Source organism: Pararge aegeria, chromosome 4 (genome assembly GCF_905163445.1).
Source record: "Pararge aegeria chromosome 4, ilParAegt1.1, whole genome shotgun sequence".
Lineage (NCBI taxonomy): Eukaryota > Metazoa > Arthropoda > Insecta > Lepidoptera > Nymphalidae > Pararge > Pararge aegeria.
In genome coordinates, this window is record NC_053183.1 from 15,994,090 (window position 1) to 16,021,711 (window position 27,622).

Genomic DNA, 27,622 nt, shown 5'->3' on the forward strand with positions numbered 1-27,622 from the left:
TTTTAACTAGTGTGTAATCTGTGGTACTCTGTGATTGCGTCACATTGCGTTATTTTTGTTAAAATGTCATAAAAAATAATATTTTCTATAAAAGTCAGCATTTTTTATGTTTAGCCCGTTTAAATGAGGCTAAGTTTAAAGAAATAGCAAGCATTTTTTATATTCAGTACATTAAATGAGGCTAAATTTAAAGGAATAGCCAGCCTTAGCCCTTGTACTCTATACAGACTAAAGCTTTGCATAGTACATAGGTGAGTTACATATTATAATCCAATGTTAAATTGTATTATCCTGATTAAACATACTATTTGGCTAATTCCAAACTACGCGCAAGTGTTTACTAATACTATAATTATAATGTTTGGCTAATAACTTTTATAAAATAGGATGGCTGTAAAAAAATGTTCTATAGAAAATTGTAGTTCTTCACTAACAAGACTCGAAGATAAGGGAGTGACATATCACAAGTTTCCTAAAGATACAAAAATACGTAAGATTTGGCTGTCTGTTACCCATCTAACCAGTAATAATAAAGAAAGCCCTACGTATGTATGCTCTCGACACTTTTGTAAAAGGGATTTTAAAATTTATCAAGAATCAAAATATGTCCTGAAGTCAGGTATTTCATAATATGAATAGATTGTAGTGTTTTAGTTTGGCTGTATTTGTTTTTTTCATATAAAAACCTTTAAAGTTTAGTTAGTTCTTGGTTGTTAGTTCTTGGTTGTTAGTTTATAAAAATTATATCTTTCCTTTTTCCTTTTTCCTTTTTGGAATTTATTCCTATATTTAACCTACTCTCTAGTTTTTAGACTCTCATGCTTTAATTGTATATTGTGATTTGTATGACTTTTGCAGATTATTATATTTTAGTAGTTTAAGAATACCTGCACTTTATTGGAGCACCAGACTAGGTTTAGAAACATGTTGACCAGGTTAGGTTTAGAAACATGTTGACTCAATAGAGCAAAAGGGGGATTAAAAATCCCCATTCACAAACTACCAGACATGCAGTTTTTGTTTAGAATTTTATAATTTGTTTTAAATATTGATATAATGCAGGTTTGTAAGGCTAATTGATATAAACATTGTGGACTTAAAATTAAAAGGTAGGAGTGGGGAGAGAGCAAAAGGAGAAGCCTTGGTTAGTTTTCTTAGGGCTTGATCATGTGCCACCCATTGGAGAAGGGCTCTTTGCTTTCGTTTTTGTAGGTCAAATCATAATACACAATTTAAAACTCCTTCCTGCCTTATATTAATTTTCAATAACAAATTTTCACTGTTGATTTCTAAACTTAGTTATTGGTTTTATGATTGTTTTTTGAAGCCAGAAAAATGTTTATAGTATTTGGCAGCCTGAGTAATCGTTATTTATCTGGCCCAACTCTTTATTCTTCAATTTACTTATGGTAATAGCATTATCATAAAACTTATAATCAATTATGAATAGTATTATGAATGTTTATCTACTTGGAAAAAATAGATAGTTTAAAAAAAAATAGATTTCAAACTTGCAAATAACTACTGAATACCCTGCAATTTTGATATTCTAATAAAAATGTTATACATAGATACATTTTATTATAGTGAATACTTTGCACAGGTTACATAGCAATGTTTTATAGAATAGACCTGTGCACAAAATTTGCACGTCTCTTAGGACTATTAAACATGTAAATAACGTTATCAATATTTGTATGTATTATTAGATGCTGTGCCATCAATATTTTCTTGGAATCAAGATATAAAATCTAATAAAATGGACACTGAATTGAACAAGGCTAATTCTGAAGAACAAGCTCTCAATACCTCATCAAGCAGCAAAGAATCTGAAGAAGAAAATGTAGATTCAATAAAAAAGTACATAGAAAAACAAGAAATAGAGATTCAAAACAAAAAAAATGAAAACGAAAGACTAGCCAAGGCAGAAATGGATGACAAGGAGAAACCAGGGACATCACAAAGTGTGGAACTTTCAGAAAGTCTAGAAAAACATGACAGTATGGAGAAACATCTTATTGACCCAGCTGAGAATGTGGTGATAGGTATAAGTGTTATGGACATGATCCTAAGTGAATCTGATGCCCATCAGAATGACATCAAACCCATACCTAAGCAGACTTTAAGTCCTAAAGGTAAATTACTGACCCTGATTCTCTTTTAAATAATAGTAGCTCACTTACATAATTATTTTCTTAAAAGTTAGATTCGGTCAAGGCAGTCCTTGTATATAGACATCTCAAAATATATGTCTCTTATTTTTTACAACAGATAAGATTTCAGCACCTTAGAAATTTAAAGAATCTAGTTTTGGACTGGTTGTTAAGTAAATATGTCTATTTAAAGAGTAAACCAGAAATGGGAAGGATTAATATATTATGCAGAAACCTCATTTAGCCATTATTGCATGCATTACATTGTGTCCAAAAACAGAGAAGATGCCCAAAGCACATCTCACTTCACATATGTTATCGTAAACATTTAGAACATTAGAGGTAAATTAATGATCGAGAAAAACTACTAAAGTGGAGTGTTTGATAAGAATATACAAAGCCATGTACTTAATGTACATGGTTTTGTATATTCTTAATTATGTGGCAGTCGTATTATGGTTTTAAAGAATTTCTGATTGCCCGTTACTCGCTGTATGGCCTAGAATTCATATTATAAAGTTCTCATAATTGAAAAATTACAAGAAACAAAAATAGATGAAAATGTTTAGTGGGAGTACCTTTTAATTGACAACCTCCATGGTGCAGTGGTCAGTGCTGTGTTCTTTTAATTGGAAGGTCCCGAATTAGATATTTCACAGGAGTTGTTTTCTAAAATTACCTATATGGTCTGGTAAGAGGCTATTGCTAGTTATCATGCTACAAAAGACAAGTTGCCAAGTGATATTCCGATATGATGCTGTTTAGAAATGGTTTATTTGGGGTTACAAGTCACAGGTTAGCCCGGTAATATTTTCCAGCACCACCATGCGAGTTTACAGTCAATTTCAATTTCTTTATTTGCAAATTGAGTTACATAGTTGGTAGGTACAATATCATAATAGTGCTACAATCGCCATCGATTGACATGCAAATTAGATTTCTTAAAAACTATGTCTTTAAGTCACAGACTTGTTGTGGAATATATAAAAATTGATAACACACTAACCCAAAAAAGATTTTTTTATAAATTTATAATGATTTTTAGGTAACAGTGTGGCATTGTCAATTGGTTCAAAGGTGAAAGCCAAAGATTTTTCCGAGTCCTGGTATCCAGCGGAAATAGTGGAAGTTGACTATGACGAGATGGAAGTATTGGTGCACTATGAAAATGCACCTAACAAGTAAGTTGTAGTTTTTATTCAAATTACAAAGATTCTTAGAAATAACAATCAGTTGTAAAATTAATTTACGTTTGTTTCGCATTTTAAAAATCGCGCGGGAAATAAAAAGGCTATCCTATATCTTTCTTTCTTTCTATCTCTCTCTCTCTCTCTCTCTATCTCGCGCTCTCTCTCTCTTTTTCTATCTCTCTCTCTCTCTCTCTCTCTATCTATCTATCTATCTATGCTGAAATGGTTGAGCCGAATATGGCTAGCATAAACAGACATACTTTCGCATTTATGATATTAGTATCGACTATCTCTGTCGGATATCTATTGGAGCTAGCTAATACCACATCATCTCAGATATTGGGCTCCAAATCTCATAAGAGTGATGATTGGTATGACGAAAACAATCAAGCTCTCACTGAGGCGATTGCCAAACACAGAGCTGTTTTACGACTGCATCAAGATAAACAGGTTGAAGAAGTGAAACATAGCAATGTAGAACTCCGGAAGCTAGTGCGAGAAACGAAGGATAAATGGTGGAAAAATAAAGCTGACCACATGCAGTGGCTCTCAGACACCCATCAGAGTGGAGAGTTTTATGAGGAGGTTCGCAAGTTAACTGGCTCGTCGATACGTTCCAAGGTTCCAATTAAATCACTTGATGGTACGCAGCTAATTGCTAACAAGAGCGACCTCCTTAAACGTTGGTGTGAGCATTATAACAACTTGCTCAACGTCGACCGAGCCGTGGATCTACAATACATCGGCACGATAATGGCACTACCTACTGAATGGGAGCTAGACGAGCCACTGTCACTGAGTGAGGTCTCTATTGCAATACAGCAGCAACGCAATAATAAAGCGGTCGGCATTGACAATCTTCCTGGAGAGCTACTAAAATATGGTGGAGACGAGCTACATAAAGCGGTATGGAAACTTTTCATACGCATGTGGAGCGAAGAACGTATCCCAGCTGAGTTTCAGATTTCATGCATTTGCTCGCTATATAAAAATAAAGGCGATCGCTCGAACTGCAATTCATACAGGGGAATATCATTACTAGCATCTCCAGGAAAAGTTTTTGCGCGAATTCTCATGAACCGTTTACTGCCGCTATCGGAAAAATTACTGCCCGAGACACAATTTGGTTTCCGGCCAAACCGAGGCACATGTGAAGCTATCTTTTCTGTACGCCAGCTTCAAGAAAAAAGCAGAGAGCAGGGTCAGCAATTATTCCTATGCTTTGTTGATTTGGAAAAAGCTTTTGATAGCGTACCGAGGGAAGCTTTGTGGGTAGTATTAGCGAAAATTGGTTGCACAGAGAAGTTTGTGAGATTGATACGGCTTTTACATGATAACATGCAATGTTGTATAAAGATGCAGGGTGAGCAATCAGAATTTTTCAATGTCAGCTGTGGTGTTAAGCAAGGTTGCGTGCTTGCGCCGACTCTTTTTGCCCTGTACTTCTCAATTGTAGTAAGAGAAGCCCTGCAAACTTCTAATGAAGGTATTCGAATTCGCTTTCGAACCGATGGCGGTGTTTTCAACCTATCTAGACTAAGAGCGTATACCAAAGTGTCTTACGACATAATAACCGAAATAATGTACGCTGATGATTTGTGTCTTGTAGCGGAATCCCCGGATGGTCTGCAACACCTAATGACTAGTCTTGATGTGTCTTGTCGCAGGTTTGGTCTTAAGATTAATGTGACGAAGACAGAAGTAATGGCGTTAGATACATCTATTGGTGAGCCAATGGCCATAAAGTTAGAGGACGAGTCACTTGGGCAAGTGCAGAAGTTCAAGTATCTGGGAAGCGTGATAACATCTAGGAGCCACCTTGACAGTGAGATAAATTGCAGAATAGGAGCAGCTGCTGCAGCTTTTGGCAAGCTGAGAGACAAGGTGTTCCGTTCACATGACATAAAGCTATCTACCAAGGTGAGCGTCTACATGGCAATGGTGCATCCAAATCTCTTGTATGGCTCTGAGACCTGGTGTCTTTACCGTAAACACATCCGCACTCTGGACAGATTTCACATCAGATGTCTTCGAGATATAATGAATATTCACTGGTCGGATCGTGTTCGCAATACAGAAATATTAAGGCGAGCAAATGTCTGGGGTATCGAGGCATACTTGATGAGGCGGCAGCTACGGTGGTGTGGGCATGTCTCACGGATGTCTGACGAGAGAGTTGCAAAGCGCATCTTCTACTCTGAACTGCAAGATGGCAAGCGGAAACAAGGCGGCCAGCTTCTGCGGTATAAAGATGTGCTGAAGCGTCATATGAAGCAATGTTCCATAGTTCCGGCAAGATGGGAGACCTTTACAAAAGACCGCTCACATTGGCGGCGCTTAGTAAACACGAACGTGACGAAGTTTGAGTTGAGGCGACTTAAGGCGCTTGATGCTAAACGCGATGAGCTAAAGGCCCGACAACCAGCGGCCTTATCATATAACTACATTGCCGGTGTGTTGACGTGTAGCGAATGCAGCCGCACGTTTAGCACAAAATCAGGTTATGCGAGTCATCTAAGGGCTCACCAGCGGCGCTCTCAGCCGGAATCTGAAACAGTCGCTGTGACCGAATACGGTTAGGATTGATTGATTGATCGACTATCAACCGGCCTGAAACTCCTTCGCCTCGATCTACTCAAGATGTTATGTTACGTTCGAAATTAATTATCAGTCTATTCCAATATCTTCAGATGACAGAATGGACTTCTAGGTCGTAAGGTAAGGGTAACTCTACTCTCTTAAATTATATATTAAATCTCTCATCTTAAGAATTTGAATTATATTGATTATTTATAAGCACCAGGTGTTAGATAATAATAATATTAGGATGTAAGACAATATTTATTTGTGTTAATAGTGGCAACACTTGAAAAATTTTTAACGGGCTTCAAAAAGGAGGAGTGCGAATCGCATAAAATAATATGCATTATTTACGCAATCGCACATCATAACATCGCGCCTATGAGTTCGTAAGTGTTACGGTACAAGTTACAGTACGGTTTATACAAAAAAATCATGTACTTTTTATAACAATTATTTCAGACATAATCTTTTTTTTGTTAAAGAAATTTCTATTTTGAATAGTGACAAGGCACATTTGTCCGCAACAAAGCAGTTGACTCACTACAATTATATATCTTGTCTTCATATATATGCTACGAGTGCTGCAGATAGACAGGGGCCTTGGGTCAGAGTGTGAGTGAGCTATTGTACCTAATATAATATAATACTCGAATTTTCTGGAACGTTATGGGTATTTTATTAATGTATTTGACTATCACCCCAGCGAAACCCGGCTACGCTTTGCTGCGTCTGATGTTATTTCCGTTCCGTTGCTTAGGGATAAAAAGTGTACACAAACCTTCTTCATAAATAAATGCAATGTTGTGTAAAGATGTGCAATGTTCAAGTCAGTCGAACGTGTAATTTTTAAGTTTTGTGGATACAATGATACTGTATTTTTAAATAAATTATAAACTTGATTTACAGGCATAACTGTGTATACCTTTTCAATAAGGTAAAAACTAGAGTGGGTGCGTATTTTTTTTATTAAATGCAGTTTTGAATCTGAACCACCATAGAGGAAAACAAACAAAGCAATTATATAATATATATTTATATTAGGGTAGATATTTAAATTTGAACTATTTATGTTGAGAGTTAATGCGATTCTAAAGAACTCACAAAATTGAGCTGGCAACTTATGCCGATAACTTGTTTGCCTTAAAAAAAACCAGATCCAATAAATGTGAATCTAAACCCTACACCGCCTCACACATCAAATTTAATCAAAATCGGTCCATTATTCGAATGTAGGGGAAATGATGTGACATAAGTGCACTACAAAAATGATTTAAATAAGAAAAAGATGTCAGTGGCTATGTATATTTATGAGTTTTACTGTATCATTTTCAATATATAAAATCCCATTTCAGGTATAGTTTTTGTCACGTATAAAAACATTGTGTATATACAGTATTTTAAACATTAAAATTGGAAATAAAATAAAATAAATAATTTTACGTCTTTTAATATGTAGAGTTAATTGACATCAAGTATCATGCTTGCCACAAAATAATTTTCTTAACCCATTACTCGTATTTTTATATATAGACGAGATAATCTCTATCCTCTTAGGGTCCCCCTAATTACGGTCTGTTATCCTTTTGTTTTCCTTATCCTAAGAATGAGATGCTACTAAGCGATAAGGCCGTCTTTTGTATACTGTTTCTCTTTTTTTATTCTTCTTTTGTATTATGCGTGTGCAAATAAATAAATAATGGGTAGAGATAATTTCCTCTTTGTGCGCATGCTAGCATGAAGCGGTGATAGAGCATTAGGTAGGAGCTGGACTTCACTTTAGGGGGGAGGGCGAGTTCGAATCCCAGCCTTTAACTTTTCTAAGTTATGTGCGTTTTAATTAATTAAAGATGTGAGAAAGCCTGAGAGTTCTAAATACGGTTCTCAAAGGTGTGTGGTCTCTGTAGTGGGCCGGCAATGGGCTGATGTGATGATCTAAACTTTGCTTCAGATTTGATGAATGGATATGCATAAGTAGTCCTAGACTTAAACCGATAACGAGATCTTCAACGCCAGCAACACCACCAGCGACCTCCGAAGTGGCCCCTGCCCAAAATGCAGTGGAATCGGAAACTAAAGAGGAGATCAAAGAAGAAAAACCAAAGCTACAGTTTGTAGTGGGAGAGCGCTGTTTAGCACGATGGAGAGATAACCGTAGATTTATGGCAACTGTTGCTAACAATTTAGGCAATGGTAAGCACCTATTGTGTTTTAAAGGAGTATAATATTTTTAGGAGTTTTGTATGCATGTGAGTTTCTCGATTCAACCGTATTTTCTGAATTCCTCAATGGAATTGTATGTATGAAGTATTGTTAGAATTCTTACATTATCTTGAGGCTATAATTTTTTTTTATACATTATTTATGGCGGCTTTATGGCTACATTTCAAATAAGAAAATTCAAGTATTGATTAATTGTTTAATTTTAAATAACGTCATGTAAAAATTAAATTAATAGGAAAAGGAAAAAAATGGCGTGACCATTGTTGTGCTATGTAAAATGCATTAGTAATTACATAAAGCAAGTGTTTTATAATAACGGGTATTACCTAATTATTAACAGTTGCATATACCGACGACTTTATCTATATCCATAATATGAATTCTCTATAGAAGATTCTGGAACACTAAGATTACTGCTAACATCAAACAGCCAGTCCTTGCAACCTAATATCATCCATTACTGAGTTATTATTAAAATTAGTAACTATTAAAATTTACTAGAATATGTTGTTTAATTTTAATGCAGAAAAATAGCGGGGATTCGAATAACCTATTTTTTTTACAGTTGCGGTGTTCTGAAATGCGCTCGAATGACAATGTTCTTTTTTTAAATTCATAAAGAAGTTTTTTTTTTGTAATTCACACAGATACCACGCAACAAGCTTTGATAATGTGGATGTATGTTGAGTATACCTTTGCTTAGAAGGAATTAAAAAAAAGAGTGTAATTATGAAATTCAGTACAACATTATATTATTCGTGTGGATGATAAAATGGTTACAAGGACATTGGGTGCTTTAATGTTATCAATAAGCTAACTGTTCCAGAATCTTCAGGATTCATAAAGATATTTATAAGAAATATGATGAATCAATAATAATTCTAATAGTAATACGTCGAATATTTTTTGATTCGCTGAAGGTATTTATTATACTTATATATTTACCTATTTTGATTAGAATCAACAAGATACAACAACATGTTTACAAAGCTGGAATGATTTTATTGGAATTTGCACTAATATATATATGTTCTCTCTGCTTCCCAGTGCTGGCCTAGTCAGTACTAACGGTAAATGGAATCCAAAATAATCCAGACAGATAGTCTGTATTTCTCGTCACAAATCGTTCAAATCACTTCAAACATACAAACTCCTCAGCATTTTAATAATGGTATCAATTTTATCTTATCCAAAAAGGTTTTGTTGAATGCAATCTATATTTGAAAATAAAAAAAAAACACTATGGCTGCTATTGTTTGAGGGATTTATAAGTTAAGTTTGAAAGTCTTGTGTCACATGTATTCTCGAAAAACGCTCTGCTTTTTCTGTAAAGACAAATCTTTACAGAAAAAGCAACTCGTGTAAAAAACATTAATTGAGGTCTATTTTACGTTCGCGTTAATGCATGTGAAGATTTAGCCATAGTATATTTACGTTCAAAATAAAGTGTTGTATTGTATTTTTTATCAACAGGCGTTTACGAGATCATATTCGACGACGGCTTCCGCTGGAAGTGCAATACGTCGCGATTGTATAAAATGAAAGAGTCTCGAAAGTGTTCCGAGTATTTAACGGTCGACACTTCAATGTCAAACATAGCCTCTCCCCCTTCCCAGGTTCCACATGGGGCCGGATCTAGTACCGGAGATATCCCAAATCCAATAATCCCTCCCCCTATTTTCCACAAACATCTCTTTGACCCCACCCGTGATTATTTAGGTTCTAAATCCGAACGTCGTGAAATGAAAAGAAAGCTAAACATCAAAGAAATCTTTAATATTGGTCAAAAGAAGAGGAAGAAAGAAACACCGCCCAAAGTTGAAAAAGAAAAGAAACCAAGGGTGCTTCTGAAAAAGCTGGAAGATAAAGAACTAGATGAAAAGACTGAAATCCAACCTGAGGTCAAAATTGACATTAAACATGAGATACCTGGTTAGTGAATATCTATGTTAAGCTTGAGATTTTGCAGCGTACACTAATTTAAGTCTTAACTTACTCTACGCTACTAAGCTCAACTGTTAGGATGTTGATCTAAATAATCAGACTTAGATTAACATCTCAACTGTTAAGATGTTGATCTATATAATCAGTGAACCATTGCAACGCTCGATTTTGTTTTTAATAATCATTTTGTGCATATAGGTTTTCCAAAAAAGGAAAATACTTGTAGCTAGCACCAGAAAACCACGACCTGGGTTTTTAATACATGCTAACAAAGAGTCAAATTTAAGTGTGTACGTTAACTACAGAACATTATTGTTATGTTATGTTCTGTAGTTCTTCATAGGAGGATAGTTATTCATAGGAGACTTACAAAGTAAGGCTAAGTTTTTTCTTAGGACTACGATGGTAAATATGATACTGTACATAAGTAATTCATTAATGAGACGATAGCCATTGATTAGGGTATTGTGGGATTAATGTTCCTACATTAACGTCAATTATTATCTGCAGATGCTATAGCTTCCATCATTGGCACCATCGCCAAAGATGACGTGGAAACACCAGCAACGCCCGGTGAAAAGATTTATGTGAAAACGGAAAAATTACTCGATAATGTCGAAGAGCAAAACGAAGATGAACTTGAAACGCCCGACGTTAAAGAGGGAAGTGATAAAATAACGTTGGACGACTTGGTAGATAATAACTCGAAAGTTTGCGCCGACATTGAGATACCCAACGATTTTGATATCATACAACCCAAACATTCAGTGGCACCTGTAAGTGTTTTATTTTAACATTAACATACATATTGACAAACATAAGGTAGCAAGTCTACACCTATGACTTATCGTAACCTTAATATAGTAATGATGTAAGTATTAGAACTTTTTGTAGCAGAGCTTGTCTGGGAAGTACTGCAGTGCCATGTTTAATTCTACTGCAGCGCAGCATTTCTGTGTTCCGGTCTGAAAGTCATCCGAGGCTTAACACATCTAACACGCATCCGCATTGGGCCAGCGTGCCCGCATTTTGAGAACAGACCCGTGCCCTATTGTGAACCTGTAATGAATAATAATGATGAGGCTTAACACATACGTTTAAGATTAATGGACACAGGGTGGCATTGTCCAGGACATGTTTCTTGCATGCCTTGCAAAGTGTTAATCTGTTTCTCGATTTTGCTGGTAAAAGATTGTTAGTATTTTTTTGTCGCTTCCAAAGAAACACTAACCTCATGTTATGTGTAAATGTAATATGATATAGTGTTATACTATAAATATACTAAAAAGTCGAATAAATTCTCCCCAGTTTTACTGTTATCTTAACATAATTAGTGGCTTGCATAGAGAGTATGCACAGGGTATGCAGATTATACAGGATGTTTGGTGCATCGTGTGCCAAATCGAATCTGATGATTGGAGGGGTCTTTGGCTATCTCTTCAGCCCTCGTAAAAAAATCTTGCTCAAACGGTTTTTTTTATACTGATTTTAAATTGTTTTTTTAAAAATTGTAAAAATTCTACATTTAAATTTTAATAAAAAATAAAGTTGTTAAGTATTAATTAATTTTCTTTTTAATCTTTAATTTGTAACGTTTTACGCTTCTTTTGAAACTAGAATTACACGCCAGCAACATCTAGTTTTTGTTTTACAGCCCCGCAAAGTTTTTTTTACGTAAAAAAATAAGCTTGAACGTCAACTTTCGGTTTTAATAAAAAAAAAACTAAAAGTGATCATGTTCTTCCAATTTTTTTAAAACATCTCTGGACTGTCCCCTTTCTAATGGTGTGCAATATGCCATGAAAAGTAATTAGTAACATCACTAATTTTCAAATTTTCTAAACTTAGTCACAATTTTCTAATATTCAACAGATGAAAGAAAAACAAGTTTTTGCGTAAATAAAACTCACAAGCAGGTAAAATTTTTAAATTTCGTAGGTTTTACTTGAAATAAAAATAATACATTGCATTTGAAACATTTATTTCATAATTTTTACAAATTCTGCTCAAATTGTTCACCCCTGTTTCGAATGCAGGCCCGACATCTTTGACGTATTGTTACAGTTGTAGTCCGAAGCCGTATTTCGTTCTTAATTGTACCGAAGGCCGCTTCTATGCGTTTTATTAGTACCTCCCTCGTTGGGACTTCTGTGGCGTATACTAGCTCTTTGGCACGTCCCCAGACATAAAAATCTAACGGAGTTAAGTCTGGGGAACGTGGAGGCCATGCAATAGGCCCATCGCGCCCAATCCACGAATTGGGGAACACATTATCGAGGTATTCCCTCACAGTTAAACGCCAATGCGCGGGACAGCCGTCATTTTGAAATACTATGGGCACATCTTCATTAAACACGGGCACCTCGGCCAATAATTCCGGCAGATCATTTTGCAGGAACTCTAAATAATTATCGCCATTTAAGTTATCAGGCAGGTAGTGCGGTCCAATTACCTGATTCCCAATCACTCCTGCCCAAACGTTCACACTAAACCGTCTTTGAAAAGATTGCTGTCTTTTGGCATGTGGGTTTTGCCGTTTCGGTGCCCAATGGTGTAAATTGTGCAAGTTAAGAATCCCTTCTCTGGTAAATTTGGATTCGTCAGTCCACAGTTTTCTTTTTAAAAAATCAGGATTATCCACATCTGTGTGTAACAAAAACCGACAAAAGTGCATTCGTCTGTCAAAGTCGCCACCCTCAAGACCTGCAACAACCAAAAATCTTTTTAATTCCCCTTGAGCAGTAATTAATTGCACTAGAAGATTATGGATACCTGCTAAACAAAGGCAACGTCAAACAAAGGTTTTAAATTACGTACCTTGAACCGGAGTCTCGTGGAATGGATATTTTTCGTTTTGTCGAAGGACTTTCCACACTTTCCATATTGAAATATCAAGTTGTGCCGCCACATATCTAATGCTTCTTGTGTCGTCTTCCTCAAAAAGTGCCAGTATTCTCTCGTCCACTTCAACATTATGTCGCACAACATGTCCCCTTGGTTCATGAAAATTGACACTCCCAGTCTCGCGTAAACGTCGGTATGTGTCTTGGAAGACTCTGCGGCCAGGTAATCGTCGACCAGGAAAGCGTTCCTGGTAAAGTCGTTGCGCTGCACGAGCGACACCACGGGCTGCACCATAAACCATTATGATGTCCGCATATTCCTCGTTAGAGTATGTCGTCATTGCAACAACAAAAAAGTCAACAAAGTTTAACAATAACACCAAAAGTAAATAAAACGTAACAAAAAACAACAAAACTTAACGAAAACTAAATAAAAGAATCGTGGAGTACAGTAAGCTAGCACACACGTTAGGCAGCAGAGGCAGTGATGTCTCGACTAAAAAATAAGATGGCCGCCGTGTCGACGCGACGCGGGGCCCGTTCGCGATTGGTTCAAACAGGTTTGCACTATGCAAGAAAGGAATAGAAGATAGATTTCGCTTCACTAGAGTGAAAAAACTATTTTTGCCTGTTTAAACGAACAACGGGCGTATAACTTTATGAAAGAGACAGAAAATGTCATCTGCCTTGTGAATTGTGAGTGTTATTTACGCAAACCCTTGTTTTTCTTTCACCTGTTGAATATTAGAAAATTGCGACCAAGTTTAGAAAATTTGAAAATTAGTGATGTTACTAATTACTTTTCATGGCATATTGCACACCATTAGAAAGGGGACAGTCCAGAGATGTTTTAAAAAAATTGGAAGAACATGATCACTTTTAGTTTTTTTTTTATTAAAACCGAAAGTTGACGTTCAAGCTTATTTTTTTACGTAAAAAAAACTTTGCGGGGCTGTAAAACAAAAACTAGATGTTGCTGGCGTGTAATTCTAGTTTCAAAAGAAGCGTAAAACGTTACAAATTAAAGATTAAAAAGAAAATTAATTAATACTTAACAACTTTATTTTTTATTAAAATTTAAATGTAGAATTTTTACAATTTTTAAAAAAACAATTTAAAATCAGTATAAAAAAAACCGTTTGAGCAAGATTTTTTTACGAGGGCTGAAGAGATAGCCAAAGACCCCTCCAATCATCAGATTCGATTTGGCACACGATGCACCAAACATCCGGTATAAAATGATAAATATCTCAGTACGGGTAGTAAAAAAACTTATGGTAAAAAACTTATGGATGGGCATTGCAAGAGTCATAAAAATCCTACCCTTATGTTTTTATCGTCTCGTACTGGATCAATTCTACTGAAAAATGTTATAATGGCGTTGAAATCATCACTCGGGCTTTAGGGCATGGCGTTCTTTCTTCTACCTTTTACTCATACCTTTTGATCATACCTTTTATACCAACGGGTATAGCCTCCATAGAAAATGAAATGCCGCGAAAAAAAATCCTACACGTCGCCTGAGTTAGTCTAGAAAAAAAAAATATGAATTGATATTAGAGCATTATTCAATTTAAAAAATATATTTAAGTAAGTTAAATATATTTTTAACAAATTATTTCATAGTGTTGACGGTTTAACTATTTCATCATACGATTCTCTCCTTGAATTAATTTTCTGGATTTTGAGTTAGTGTAGAACAACATATTTAAACTAATAATTCTTTTTTAATAATCACTATAAAATACAGGACGTTGAAGAGGAACAGAAATTAGAGAATTTCGAAAAACCGGATGAAAGTAAGAAAGAAGTCATAGAGAAGATGAAGGAAGTCATTAGCAAGTTAGAAGATGGACTGAACAAAATCGAAGAGGATCATAACAGTCGGGTCAATTCTCCAAAACCGGAACCGAAACCTGAGCCACCCATAGAAGTTATAGAAGTTAACCCCGCCGCAAGCGAAGTTGATAAAGTTGATGCCGTAGAGAAGCCGAAGAAAAAGTTGTCCAAGATAAAGAAAACTAAAAAACTGAGGCTATTGCAGGAGAAAAAGGTTCAATTATTTATTCATTTATCATGTAGAACTTTAGCGGTTTTTTAAAAAAAAAAAACGCAAATGTATATTTTTAGCCGTATTGATTTGATGTGTATGTATGTGATATTATTGTAATTATGTTCACGATGATCTATTATGGCATTAAAAATAATATACATAATTAAATGCGCAGGTATTTCTCCTAAAACTATTGATGGGATTGTGCTGAATAATTTTTTATTGGCTCACATTTTCTTAAATTTAGGAAATGGACCGATTTTGATGAACTTTCATCGATTTTATCGGTTTTCAAGATATGTATGAACATAAGTGTAAGAATAACACACAACACCTGTAAGATCATTTTCTTAAAATTAAACACGTCCCCGACGTCCTTCGCGCAACTTCGCGCGGCGAGCGCAGCCGTTTTAAGTTTGAGATCCCGTCAATGGCAATTTGAGTTTTCTTCGGTCTGGTCTGGTGCCGTGCAGTTAAGCGATTTAGTGTTCCGTTTCGTTTTCGCTTATAAATCGATGAGGGGTATGGGCTTAACATAACGTAAGCTTATAGAAAAGTCCTATTATAGTGTAAAGGACTACGTAATCGATAAAAAAGCTTGGGTGTGAATTATTGCTCTAACCAGGTTGCTCTTCTAATAATTTTAAATGATATTGTGAGATGGTGATAACAAAAAAAAACACCCGGCTAAGTTTGTTGTGGGCTTTTTCTTGGACCAGGACGCGGTTGGAACCCTCGTAGCTTTAGTTTTAAGTTTACGAATGTGGTTATCGCCATCATCTCACTACCGTGTAATTCTTATGTACGCATTAAAAGTGCCACCTATGAACCTACTTTTATAAAGATATTTTTGACTTTGACTTTGACTAACTGGTAGTGGAATTAAAAAAAAAAAGTCAGCGCTTTAATTTTACAAAGCGTTTATTTTCGGCAGATAGTTTTAAAAAAGAACTGATGTGTATTAATCGTGCAGGTAAAGGACCAAGTGGAAAAAGTGAAGATTGAATTGGAGGAGATGAAGCGTCAATTTGAAGAGATGAGAAGGCAGATGTCAACCCCGGTCAGACCGGGCGAGATGCCGGAGAGCTTCCTGTTGCCCGGCGAGTGGTGTTGCAAGTGGGTGAATGGCCAACCGGTGGGCACCGTTAGTGAGATCGAGGGGGACCCTACAACGGACGCTAATAACAAAATGGTCTTGCCACGGCGTAGTGTACAGGTAAGTGTATTCTACAAACTCTCTTCTACTAAGAGGATTCTACGGGTAGTGGGTTACTGGCCAGAGATGGGCACTGTTAGTGACATCAAAAGGAGACCGAAATGGATTCTAACAACAAGATGACTGTGCCGCGACGTAGTGTACGGGTAGGGTATTTTACCAATCCCCTATCCATCGATTTTATTAATTACGATATTTAAAAGATTAAAGGGGTGATGCGCGACTGTCCTAGCTAGGACTGTTCGAAGGCGATCTAAAAATGGATTAAAATCATAAAATGGTCTAGCTACCACGTACTGTAAAGTTTAGTCTTCTACAATATCTCATTATAACGCTTGCATAATCATCGAAAAAGAATTATTGATTACTGATTAAGCGATGGGCACTGTTAGTTTCATTAAAAGGGAACCTGAAATTGATACTAATAACTAAATGACTTTGCCAAGAGGTAGTGTACAGGTAAGCAACTTTTAAGATCGTCTATACGGCTTTCTGTCTACTTAGAAGCTCCAAAAGGTAGTGGGTGAAACCAACCGGTGGACACTGTTAGTGACATCGAAGGCTATCTAGCTACGACGTAGTGTACAGTTAAGAGTCTTTTACAATATCTTATTCTTACGCTTTAATTCTACTTCGAAGATCATACGGGTAGTGGGTGTCTGGCCTAAATGCTTAAATGGATTCTAATAACAAAATGTCCTTGCCAAGAGGTAGTGTACAGGTAAGGAACTTCTATGATGCGCTTTTCTAAGGCTAGCGGGTGAATGATCAACCGGTGGGGACTGTTAGTGTCATCAAAGGCTAGTCAAAATTGGACTCTTATGACAAAATGGTCTTGCCACGACAGTGAAACAGCTGAGGACTATCTTTCTAGTGCTTTCATCATACTTAAAATACTCCAGGGACAAGTTGGTGAATGGCGAAGGGTTTGTCAGGTCGAAGGCGATCCAAAAATGGACTGGGGGGATGGGCCATCTTTTCGGTCAATGAGAGTAAAACAAGCTTATGGGGAACTCTTTGACGTTAAAGAAAGTCAGTAAATATTTAATTTCGGTTTCGCTTGTTAGTTAATTTTTTTTGTTTAAGGTTGAAGACAAGAGATTGCCCGAAGGCTGGACGAAGCACATGGTTCGCCGAAGATTAGGCCAGTCAGCCGGGAAATGGGACGTGGTTTTAGTCAGGTATGTTGTGTTTGTTTGTGTATGTATTGTCACTGTTTTTTATAGTCTTGAGACTCTAAAGAGAATTAATTTATACTGTGATCAGTTGTGATAGTTAATTTTAATAGGCTGCTCGTTTCTTTATCGTTTGAACAATTTTATACAAGTTAATTGACACAATCGACTTAAGTCGCGAGGCGGAAGACGGTATTCTCCTCAGTTTGTTATTATAAATTTAATATGCACGCGAAGCAAAAACTTTGTACCCCTTCTTACGAAAATTGCGCGGACGGAGGAGTATGAAATTTCTTTAGAGAAGGAGTGCAGAATGCTCATATTAAAAAAAAATGCATAACACATTCATTAACTCAATATAAAACACACTAACGTTGCCTGCGACTTCGTCCGCGATGAAATTTTAATTTGCCCCGAAATATAACTACTCGGCTACACCTACACCACGTATTTGACACATACACGAATATTATATACTCTTTTTTAATAGTTTTTTTTGGATTATAATTTGTTTGAAAAATAAAAAAAGAAAATTGACATTGTAGCGAATCAATACAACCAAACAAACAATCAACAAGTAATGACAATAAAACCTTATTAAATTAAATTATTATTTTAATTAATTATGGTCAAATTTTGACCACTGGGCTACCACTGTAAAGTAAACTTAATTATTTGAATTTCAGTCCAACTAATCTTCGATTCAATACCAAAACCGACATGCGATACTACCTGGAACAGAATGGTAACGAGCGTTTGAGACCATTTGAACACGCTTTACTAGATTTCAGCGCACACCTCAAGCTATCCAGACGTATGGGCTGGTTAACATATACCGTCGATGGGAACTCCGATACGGGGGTCGTGAACACTATGTCCCCGTTGGACAAGGCGACGAAATACCGCATTAAAAGAAAAATTGACAGGAAGGAAAAGAAGAAGAAGAGGAAGAAGCAGATCGCTGCATTCCGTCGGCCAAGTGTAAGTTTGCTGGAAACTAAAAGTAAAATGGATTTTATTCGTATTAAATTAAAGCTCAAATTTGATAATTACCAGGAGTACAGAAACATCATCTACTACGTTTACTACGTTTTTGATACTCGAAAACTACTGATTGCAAATGTGTAAATCATTATACTTTACACACAACTCCGTAATAGCTGCATGGTTGCCGTACAGTCACATTGCATTTTTTTAACACGCTTTTATTAGCTTCACCTGTATGTATGTTTGTATGTAACTGACCCCTTTGAGCTCGTTTTTGTCCTACTTTGAACGATCAGATTTCATTCAAACTTTGTAGACATATCGAGGACCGATGACATTACACTAATCTGAGAAGATTATTCCAATTTTCAATATAAAAAATAAGATTTTTTCGAACTATTAATTACAATTACTACAGCGCCATCTAGACCCAAATGTAAAAAGCCCTAAACCCAAATGTAAAAAACCCTAGACCCAAATGTAAAAAACCCATGGCGTTTCAAACAGATGGCGTTCGCGTACCTAACAAATTCCACAGAAAACATTAAGCTACTAGATGGTAGAGGGCGTTAGCTGTTACTTTTTAATGGGCTGTTTTTATAATAATTAGAACTTGAATTTCGAGAGACACTCTGACCGTGCACCCGCGTCGGGACTGTTATGGGAGTTACGTCTTCATATAGATTCCTGAGCGGGTAATGGGGCTCTTACCGTACACATTTATAATTTGAAAAATAATTACAGTTACTTATAGTTATCACGGAATTGATAGTAGATTAGATCAAATAACAGTTTAAAATAAGTAATAAATAAATAATAGTTAAAAACTAAAAAACACGCTTTTTATAGAAAACCGAACTAAAAAATAGAAAAAAAATTAAGAAAGTGTTAAAAATTTTAATAATATATTTATTAATTAATTAAGTGTGTATAAAAAAAATATTTATTTAAAAAAAAGCGTAAATATCTTAAAGAGCACCCTTTAAGATATTATCAAAATAATTATCACTCTACTCATATCTGTCATTAAAATATTTATAACTATTGACACCATGCACCCCACGCTTTTTTTACAATAAAATATTTTTTTTTAAAGCTACGTACAGGTTGACAATTTCTTTTGTTGCATGAAAATGGCATGGCATGGTTGGCACTTGAAAATGCCATCATCTGCCATAGAAAAAAACAAATGTGTCATTAAATCATCTATTTTCATACATTTCAGTCTACAAACGTAACGCCTGGGCCAAGTGGTCTAGCATCGTTAGGTGAAGCTGATATAGATGTTACACCTCCCGGATATCCTGCTCTTGAAGATGGATATGGTATGAATGTTTTTAATAATCACTTGATATATAAATGTTTTAAAATTCAGTGCTTCTCTGTTTAGAATATGCTGCATGGTTTAATTACTTTTTTTATTTCATACCTATTTTCAGTATATGTGGGGTCACTAAAAGTTCAAATTCTCGAGAATTTATTGCGGTGCCCGGCCGAGGGCTGCTTTAAAAACTTCCGAAACAACACGTTGCTCCAAATGCACATCAAACATTATCATAGGGAATTGCGGAAGATGTTGGGAGCGACGCCGAAAGTTCTCGATTTGGCCAGGAAGAGGACTAAACCAACAGGATTGGAGCGGAAGAAACAACCGGTTTCCAGAGTATTCAAAATAAAAATTACCAGACCCCCCAAACGTGTTGAGGAACCTAAACCGGAGCCAAAGGTTGTTAATCCTGAAGTAAATGTCGACATTAAGCCTTCAACTCCAACTCCAAAATTAGATCTACCGATACCAAGGTCGCAAGATTCGCCGAAACTTCGCCAAGCACTAGCGAGTGCTACGGGAAATAAGCCGTTTAAAAAAAGACCTAAAGTTTTATTACCAGTCCGTCGGCCGGATCCGCCTGAACCGATTCCCGAGGAAATAGAGGAGGAATTTCCACCCCTGGTTTACGAAGATGACATTGCGGAGTCTACGATGGAAATACCGGAGCCGCAAGATTTTGAAACTGCGATTTCCACGCATACCGTCACAAAACCGATTGACGATTCAAGACGGAGGGCTGAGAAGAAACGTAAATGCTTTTCGACCGTTTCTAAGATCCCTGGTAGTGAAGACGACGAATGGTATGGCATGAACTCTGATTTGGATACAAGGTCGAGTTGCCCTGGTTCCGGTACTCCCGATTCCAAAACAATGGATAAAGTGTTGAGTCACCAACAGGCTGTTTCTTCGGAATCTGCCGAGGAACAGAAGGCCGCTAATATGTACATGTTAACAGAAAGTAAGTAAGATAGCTAATGTTTTTGATAATTTAGTTGATCGTTTAGAATAGAAGTAGGCGTTTCTTTGCGGAATTCTAATATGACTATAAATATATATACTTTAACCATTATTTGCTATACCTACTCCGCGAAAAGCAGCAGAATCTGTACCGTTTAATTTATAATGTCTTCAATCTTTATACTCCACACCAAACAGATCTTCCGCAATGTACTCTCTACTTGAATCCGATGCTGCGTGATAAAAAGGTCAACTCAAAAAAACATCATATATGTAGGGATGGGAATGTAGCTGCAAAAATTCCGAGATCGTTCTAAGTAGTAATTTTGATTTATTTCCGAAAAACCGTAGCTACCTAACTGTAACTAATTGTTTTGAATGGACAGTATTAGTAAAGCTTTTTGTGTAGCTCTTCCGTGGTAAAACTATCGCTACGCTTATTTCTGCTGCAAAACAGCGTTGCTGTGTTCCTATTTGCCGGTTGCCGTGGTAATACCTACCCTCAAATTGACGGACACAAGGCGGCAATTTGTAGGACATGTTTCTTTCTTAACCACTGAAGGTTTGCTCTGTATATAGACGGTGGTTTTGTATACAACATACATCAGCATGGCTAGCTTGTGCAGTAGACATTTTTCTCCACAGAATAAGGATAAAATTATGTATTCTCCCACAGTTTTAATCCCGAGAAATTAGCGCACGTTTGGAACAAACATCCAAAGAATATAAATGGGGGTTCATCATCAGCCAATGTGCATCCACTGCTGGACATAAGCATCTCTCAAGCAGCTCTTCCTATTTTCAGCCTTTCTCAATCAGTCCTTGCCTGCCACTTTTCGGAGATTGTCACTCCACTTAGTTGAGGGACGTTTACCGAGACGCGGTCTGCATTCGAGGACCTTTCGATTCTATCGTCCATCGGTCCTCCGACAAACGTGCCTCGCCCACAACCACTTTAGTGTGCTAGACCTAAGGGTCATGACAGTAACTTTAGTGCTAAGGCGAATCACCTCGTAACGGACTTTATCACTAAAAGAAAAACCAGTTATAGCTCTTTCCATAGCACGCTGAGCGAAGTTTGTGTATCAGGATGATTTACAAACTTCGAGTCGCTCAGCGTCAGTGTGCACCTTTCGGCAACGTAAGTCATGACTGACAGGATGCACTGATCAAAAACTATTGTCTTCAGGCATTGTGGTATGGGCGATGAAAACACTCGGCGGAGTTTGCCGCAAGCTCCCATGTCCAGCTGTATTCTCCTTTCGATCTAAATTCGATTAAGAGGGGGTTAACTTCTCCTATTCCCTGTTGCTGTGCTTTAGCAGGTGGACACGTAAATTTAATCCCTCGTCAGGAGATATAATCGGGAGATATATATTTATCTACTGGCAATCTGTTTGGTCAAAATAATGAATTTCCGGAAAACCTAAAGTTAATAAATTTAATTTTACATTAGGCGGCGAACGTATTAAGATAGAACACATGAAGCGCGAAGAGATCATCAACTGCCATTGCGGGTTCCGGGAGGAGGACGGTTTGATGGTGCAGTGCGAATTGTGTCTTTGTTGGCAGCACGCGCTTTGCCACAACATACAGAAGGAATCTGAGGTAATTTCGCATTGTATTTACCTACGATCAACTAGGAGGTTGATGGAGAGTTAATTGGGGGGGCGTAACAGCCGAGGACGACCCAAGCTAAGCAAGAGCTAAGCTTTGGTGATAATGATTCAAAGAAAACCAAACTATACACAAAATCCTAATTTTCTGTCAATCTTGTTATTTATTTTCTACTTACGATTGTCATTCCAGCACGGCTTATATTCTACCAACCAAGTGTAATGGCAAAAGACAATCTTTTCACGGAAAAGGACAAAATGTTTATCTGAGTATGGGCGTATGAAAATAATCATAAAAATAGAAATAATACCTTCTGATGAAGGAAATTTCTCCATATAATTTTTAGATTACATACGACAAACTGTACTGTCTGTACATTGATCTGACGCGCCTTAGTATATCGATAGCACGATTTTTTTGTCATTTTCTAAAATCGGCCATGACTTTTGGTCACGTACAGATCTTCAATCTTTTGAATAGGGTGTACATAAAATCCAGTCTGAATATCTGATACGCTCAAATTATTTTTCCTTTTTGCCCTTCTAACAGTTGTATGTAATGTGCTTGTCCTTTTAGGTTCCCGAAAAATATACCTGCAGTATTTGTTTAAACCCGAAACGAGGTCGACGCTCGAAGCGGTTTCTCCACGATCAGGACAGGTTATACGAAGGCCTGCTGCCCGGGGCGAAGCCCTGCGAGTCTTTGAGGAGGTCCCACGAGCTTTCAGGCAACTTGTTGAGGATACAGGACGCTTTGCACGCTTTGAGAGTCAAGTATCATGTAGCTACGTGAGTATTATTTTGTGTGTTTGTTTTAAATAATGTCGAACTTACTTGGATGGATAGCAAAGGTCTAGGTATGGTTTCTCTTGCCTAGAAAATGGCAAGATGGTGGTCTTCTTGCTTTGATGAAAGATGGCCTTGAAGGAGGTTTATACAACGTATAAATGAAAACCGAAATAATACTTTAGAGTTGTAACTCCAACTCAGCTGAAAATAAAGGAAATGTGAATGTGATCTTTACGTTATGTAACATGAAGTAAACTTTCATATTATATTTTTCTTGTTAGTAGTATACGGACTACTTCAAATGATTTTACTAGAGCCGAGTCGGTGTTGAGTCGATATGGTATGCGAAGGTCTTAGCAAGATACGTTTTTTGGCTATACTTATCTAGCAGAGGGAAAAATAATTAAAATTCGACAGTAACTCAAACAGATAGGTTCAATTTGACTTTAAGAAATACACAAAACAAATAGTTTACGAACTAGTAACAAGACGGCAGCCAGACGCCGCAAGTTCGACGGTAGACGATAAAATGACTAGAATGACAGTGACTTTTATAGAAATGCTCGCATTTCTAGGTTGGAAATGATTTCTGGTTATACTAAGTGCACAACAGAAAGGGTGGGGAGTTTATTTTCCGCTGAGGTTGTTTACAAATTTTCATATTTTCAACAATTCTTAAGAAAATTATTAGAAAATTGATTTTGGATAAAAAAAAATTCCATCCCCAGTAAAAAGGACCATCCGAAATTGTACCTCTGGGCGAAAGACTGGGAGAATGCTGAAGTGAATTTAATTCAAGAGAGGCTCAACTCTGATTATTCAGACTTAAATATAATAGTCAATAACATTGACAAAGAGAATTTACCAGTAAAAAAAGAAGAACCTTCAGACATTAGCCCGCCCGCGACAGAAGATTTAGATCAAGAGAGTCAGGTGGATTCCCCGGATCCGACGGCTATGTCCAGCCCTGGTGGTGCATCGTTAGATCTGCCGATAACAACTTCTGAGCTGGAAAGATTGGCTCAGACTGTACAAGGTAAGAGAATAGTAGTAGATTTTTTTGTAACAGAGCTCGTCCTTGGAACCATTAGTGGCACCCGCAAAGAGCGTTATGTCATCCTCATCATCTATTTCATAAGATAATTTTTCGGTAAATTTGAACCAACTTAACGTTTTGAATAGCCTAAAAAGTATGATACCCTTCTTGAGATAAATTAAGTTTGCTTATAAGAAGCGGTGATAGATGCGGCTAGATGGCGTTGTCTGTATTATATTTATTGTCGTAGTATATTTATTTATTTTTGGTATTATTTATTTATGCCCCACTGAAAGTTATAGGTATATAGTTCTTGATGAATTTTGATGGATTGTCAAAGAAAGACAACGGATAAATTAGATAGAATAAGATAACTAGCGTCACGCATGTGCGTTGTCGAGGTACGCGTATATTCCAGCAGTGGCGTGCATAGAAGGTATGCACAGGGTATGCAGATGATATAGAACGAAGAAAATGTTATAAACACTTAAGGGTAGGCTTTTTATAACTCTTACAATGCCTATCCTTAGGATGTTTTTAAACTCTTACTGCAGATTATCTTCATTTTATATCATCTGCATACCCTGTGCATACCCTCTACGCACGCCACTGTATTCCAGTTGAGGCTATTAATTAATCTTATATTAGAATAAATTGCTGAAGAGTTTGTTTGTTTACTTGATCGCCATGATCTCAGGAACTACTGGTCCGAATTGAAACATTATTTCAGTGTTGGATAGCCCACTTATCGAGGAAGTCTTATATATTGTCACGATAAGATAAATAGGAGCATAGCACAAATGTTTCAAAATCGGGAGTTTTTTTTCCTTTTGAGAGCTGGGTGCGCTGCGTAAACGGTTAGTTTCGATAGAATCATGTATGACAAAGTTGTTCCCCTTTAAAAGTTCTAAACAAATAGCACCTAGTAGTATTAGCACTACTAGTATAATTAAAGTTTTTTTTTATTTATTTTCTCGCAGAGCAAGAAGTGCGTAACGTGACGGTACCCCAGCCAGAGGCGGCCATCGAGAACGGCGCGTGTCGTAATCGCCTGTTACTGCATGTACAGCGCTGCCACGCGCTCATCGATGCACGGCTCGACTCCATAGAGGCGCAAGTCGCTGGTAAGTTTGAAAATACGAAATTTATATATATTTTTTAGTTTTTCTTTGTTTCGTTTTTTAAGCCGATGAACTATATCTTGAAAAACTGCCCTATCTATCTTCTTAAGAGGCGTGCATACAGCTTTTTCACAGGGTATGCACTAAGCGCGCAGAGGTTAAAAAAATTAAAAAAATCTCTAGCACGAGTTATAAAAAACATAGGGATAGGCATTGTGAGAGTTATAAAAAGCCTACTCTTAATATAAAATGAAAATTTTCTTAATTTTATATAATCTGCATAACCCTCTATGCACGCCACTGGTCTTCTTCTTTAAATGGCTCTCCATTACTGAAGACAGTGGCGTGCACTTCAAACATTCACAAAAGTGATGCCTACCCAAATTTATTTATACAAGTGTAAATGAAAACCGAAATAATACTTCACAGGCTTTAGTGGCACATTTTTTACTGTCCCTGAGACTTAGTGAAACCGAAACGCTTATAGTTTTTGAGTAAAACACTGCCATAGCTTTTACTGAAAAAAATCAGATACAGCTGCATGCAATATTAAAATCAATTGACTCCTGGCACTTATTTAATCTACTTATGATAAAGGTGCGCGTCGCGTAGCGTAGGCACTATGCGCGTGTCGGTCTTTTATCTTCAATAGGGTTGTCAAAAGTAAAAATTTAAAAAGCTTTTAATTAGTTTGTATGGAAAAATAAAAATGCTTCTTTTGATTTAGTATTTTTACAAGGTGATTCCTTATGAAATATACTTATGCACTCAACAACAGTATTTCGTAATTCGTTAACGCGTTGTATAACTCTAATATAAGAAGGATTTTTCCGGTTTGTGTATTATTCCTCCTTTATGCCTACTAGCTGGGCTAGCAAGGGCAAGAGATAAAAATTATATCCCCCGATTATATCGCCTAACAAGGGATATAATTAACGTGTGAATAGTAGAAGTTTATTATTACACATAGTAGTAATTACCCCCGTTTATTATGCCAGTGCTCTGACAGTTGATAGAGCTGTGGGAGAAGATACATTTTAATCCTTTCCCCGGGGATATAATTGTCTTCTGCCCATGCTAGCCGTGCAGGGTAGAAATCATCCTCAGTCATCGGCGTGTTTTTTTCATCTGTCAAGTGCAGGGGCGTGCACTTCATATATGCGCAAAAGCTCTGCCTACCCTAAAACTTTGGTATTTACTCATGAATGCAAAGGATTTTTCCAATTTATGGCATCTTCCTTCTTTATGCATACCCTGGTCAATAACCCTGTGCACGCCACAGTCAAGAGCCAGTTTACAAGTTACCTTCATTACAATTAAGTTACCTTATATTACCTAGCTAATAAAATTGCAAAATACCTGTATCTACTTTTACTATTTATTTATATGAAAATATGTCTACCGCAGAATTGGAGTCACAGGATCCCTCGTTCGAAGACGACGAAACTGCAGACTATTTCCCTCGAACCAAGCAAACTGTACAGATGCTTATGCGCGATTTGGACACAATGGAAGAACTTGGAATTTTAACTTAATACAAAGACACATGTAGTCTCTAATATAAATGTAATAATATGTAGTTACGACTATATTTAGAACTTTACTATGAACTCTCACTGTGCATGTTGATGTAGTTTCCAAAATTATATCATCCCAGATATTAACGCTTCCTTCTTGTTGTGCCACCAACTCTTTGCACAAGACAACTTTATTAAGAACTAGCTGTTACGACTTTGTCCGCGTTTTTGTCTGTTTTTAAAGTTCATATGAGAGATGTCTGGCAGCGGAAAAAACTTGTAGACTGTTCTGCGTAAGCTATAATAACTGGGGTCAGTTAATAGATACGACCCATTGTGGAGGTTTAGATGAGTTTAGGTAAGAATTTTATTTCACCTCGGTTTCAGTATTTATCATTTTCAAGGAGTAGTAACCGTTTTATAAATTTAAAATGCATATATAAAAGTCAAATCCTGTGGGTTCCGAAAACTTTATATATGCATTTTAAATTTATAAAATTGATAACTCCTCCAAGTGTAGGTAAACACACTAATAAAATTTATAAAAAAAAAGTAGTAACCGTTATATTAAGAGAAATCATTATGCTCTCAACAATAAGGCCGTCTTTGCATGCCTAAATTTTTGTTTATTCTTTATTTTATGTATATTTTGATGTTTGTGTTCAATAAAGTATTCTTGAGTCTTAGTTGACTTAAATAGGTAAAGATATCTACTAAAATTCGGTCGTTCGATCGTTCATTTCATTTAGGTTTAGTTGTACAGATATTTTTAAGTTGTTTATTACTGTATAAAAATTGAGTGTAGTTTTTTTTTTAATTAAATAAAATAAAATAAATAAATATACTACGATACACACATCGCCATCTAGCCCCAAAGTAAGCGTAGCTTCTG

At 36.5% G+C, this 27,622-nt stretch overlaps 1 protein-coding gene across 4 annotated transcripts; it reads left to right on the forward strand.

Annotated features, from left to right (window-relative positions):
* Positions 1–33: 33 nt before the first annotated feature.
* Positions 34–27,542, forward strand: LOC120637666. Of its 4 annotated transcripts, none has more exons than XM_039909596.1 (18): positions 34–251; positions 387–619; positions 1,710–2,135; positions 3,199–3,334; positions 7,875–8,116; positions 9,620–10,078; positions 10,601–10,866; positions 14,684–14,986; positions 15,960–16,202; positions 17,289–17,383; positions 18,064–18,358; positions 19,590–19,689; positions 19,804–20,652; positions 22,108–22,259; positions 22,845–23,056; positions 23,785–24,092; positions 25,073–25,216; positions 26,621–27,542. In XM_039909596.1, the coding sequence occupies exons 2-18, from the start codon at positions 388–390 to the stop codon at positions 26,746–26,748; spliced, it is 4,590 nt and encodes a 1,529-aa protein (XP_039765530.1). In that variant the 5' UTR covers positions 34–251; position 387; the 3' UTR covers positions 26,749–27,542. The 4 variants fall into 4 exon arrangements, with proteins under 4 accessions (XP_039765530.1, XP_039765532.1, XP_039765533.1 ...); XM_039909598.1 differs by having other exon boundaries at positions 15,966–16,202; XM_039909599.1 differs by having other exon boundaries at positions 387–490.
* Positions 27,543–27,622: the final 80 nt, after the last annotated feature.

Coding starts and splice junctions, on each gene's coding strand:
- LOC120637666 (XM_039909596.1), top strand. CDS start 388: ATGGCTGTAAAAAAATGTTCTATAGAAAATTGTAGTTCTTCACTAACA. Junction 14,987..15,959: donor GGCTATTGCAGGAGAAAAAG/GTTCAATTATTT, acceptor TTAATCGTGCAG/GTAAAGGACCAAGTGGAAAA. Junction 17,384..18,063: donor TGGGACGTGGTTTTAGTCAG/GTATGTTGTGTT, acceptor TTTGAATTTCAG/TCCAACTAATCTTCGATTCA.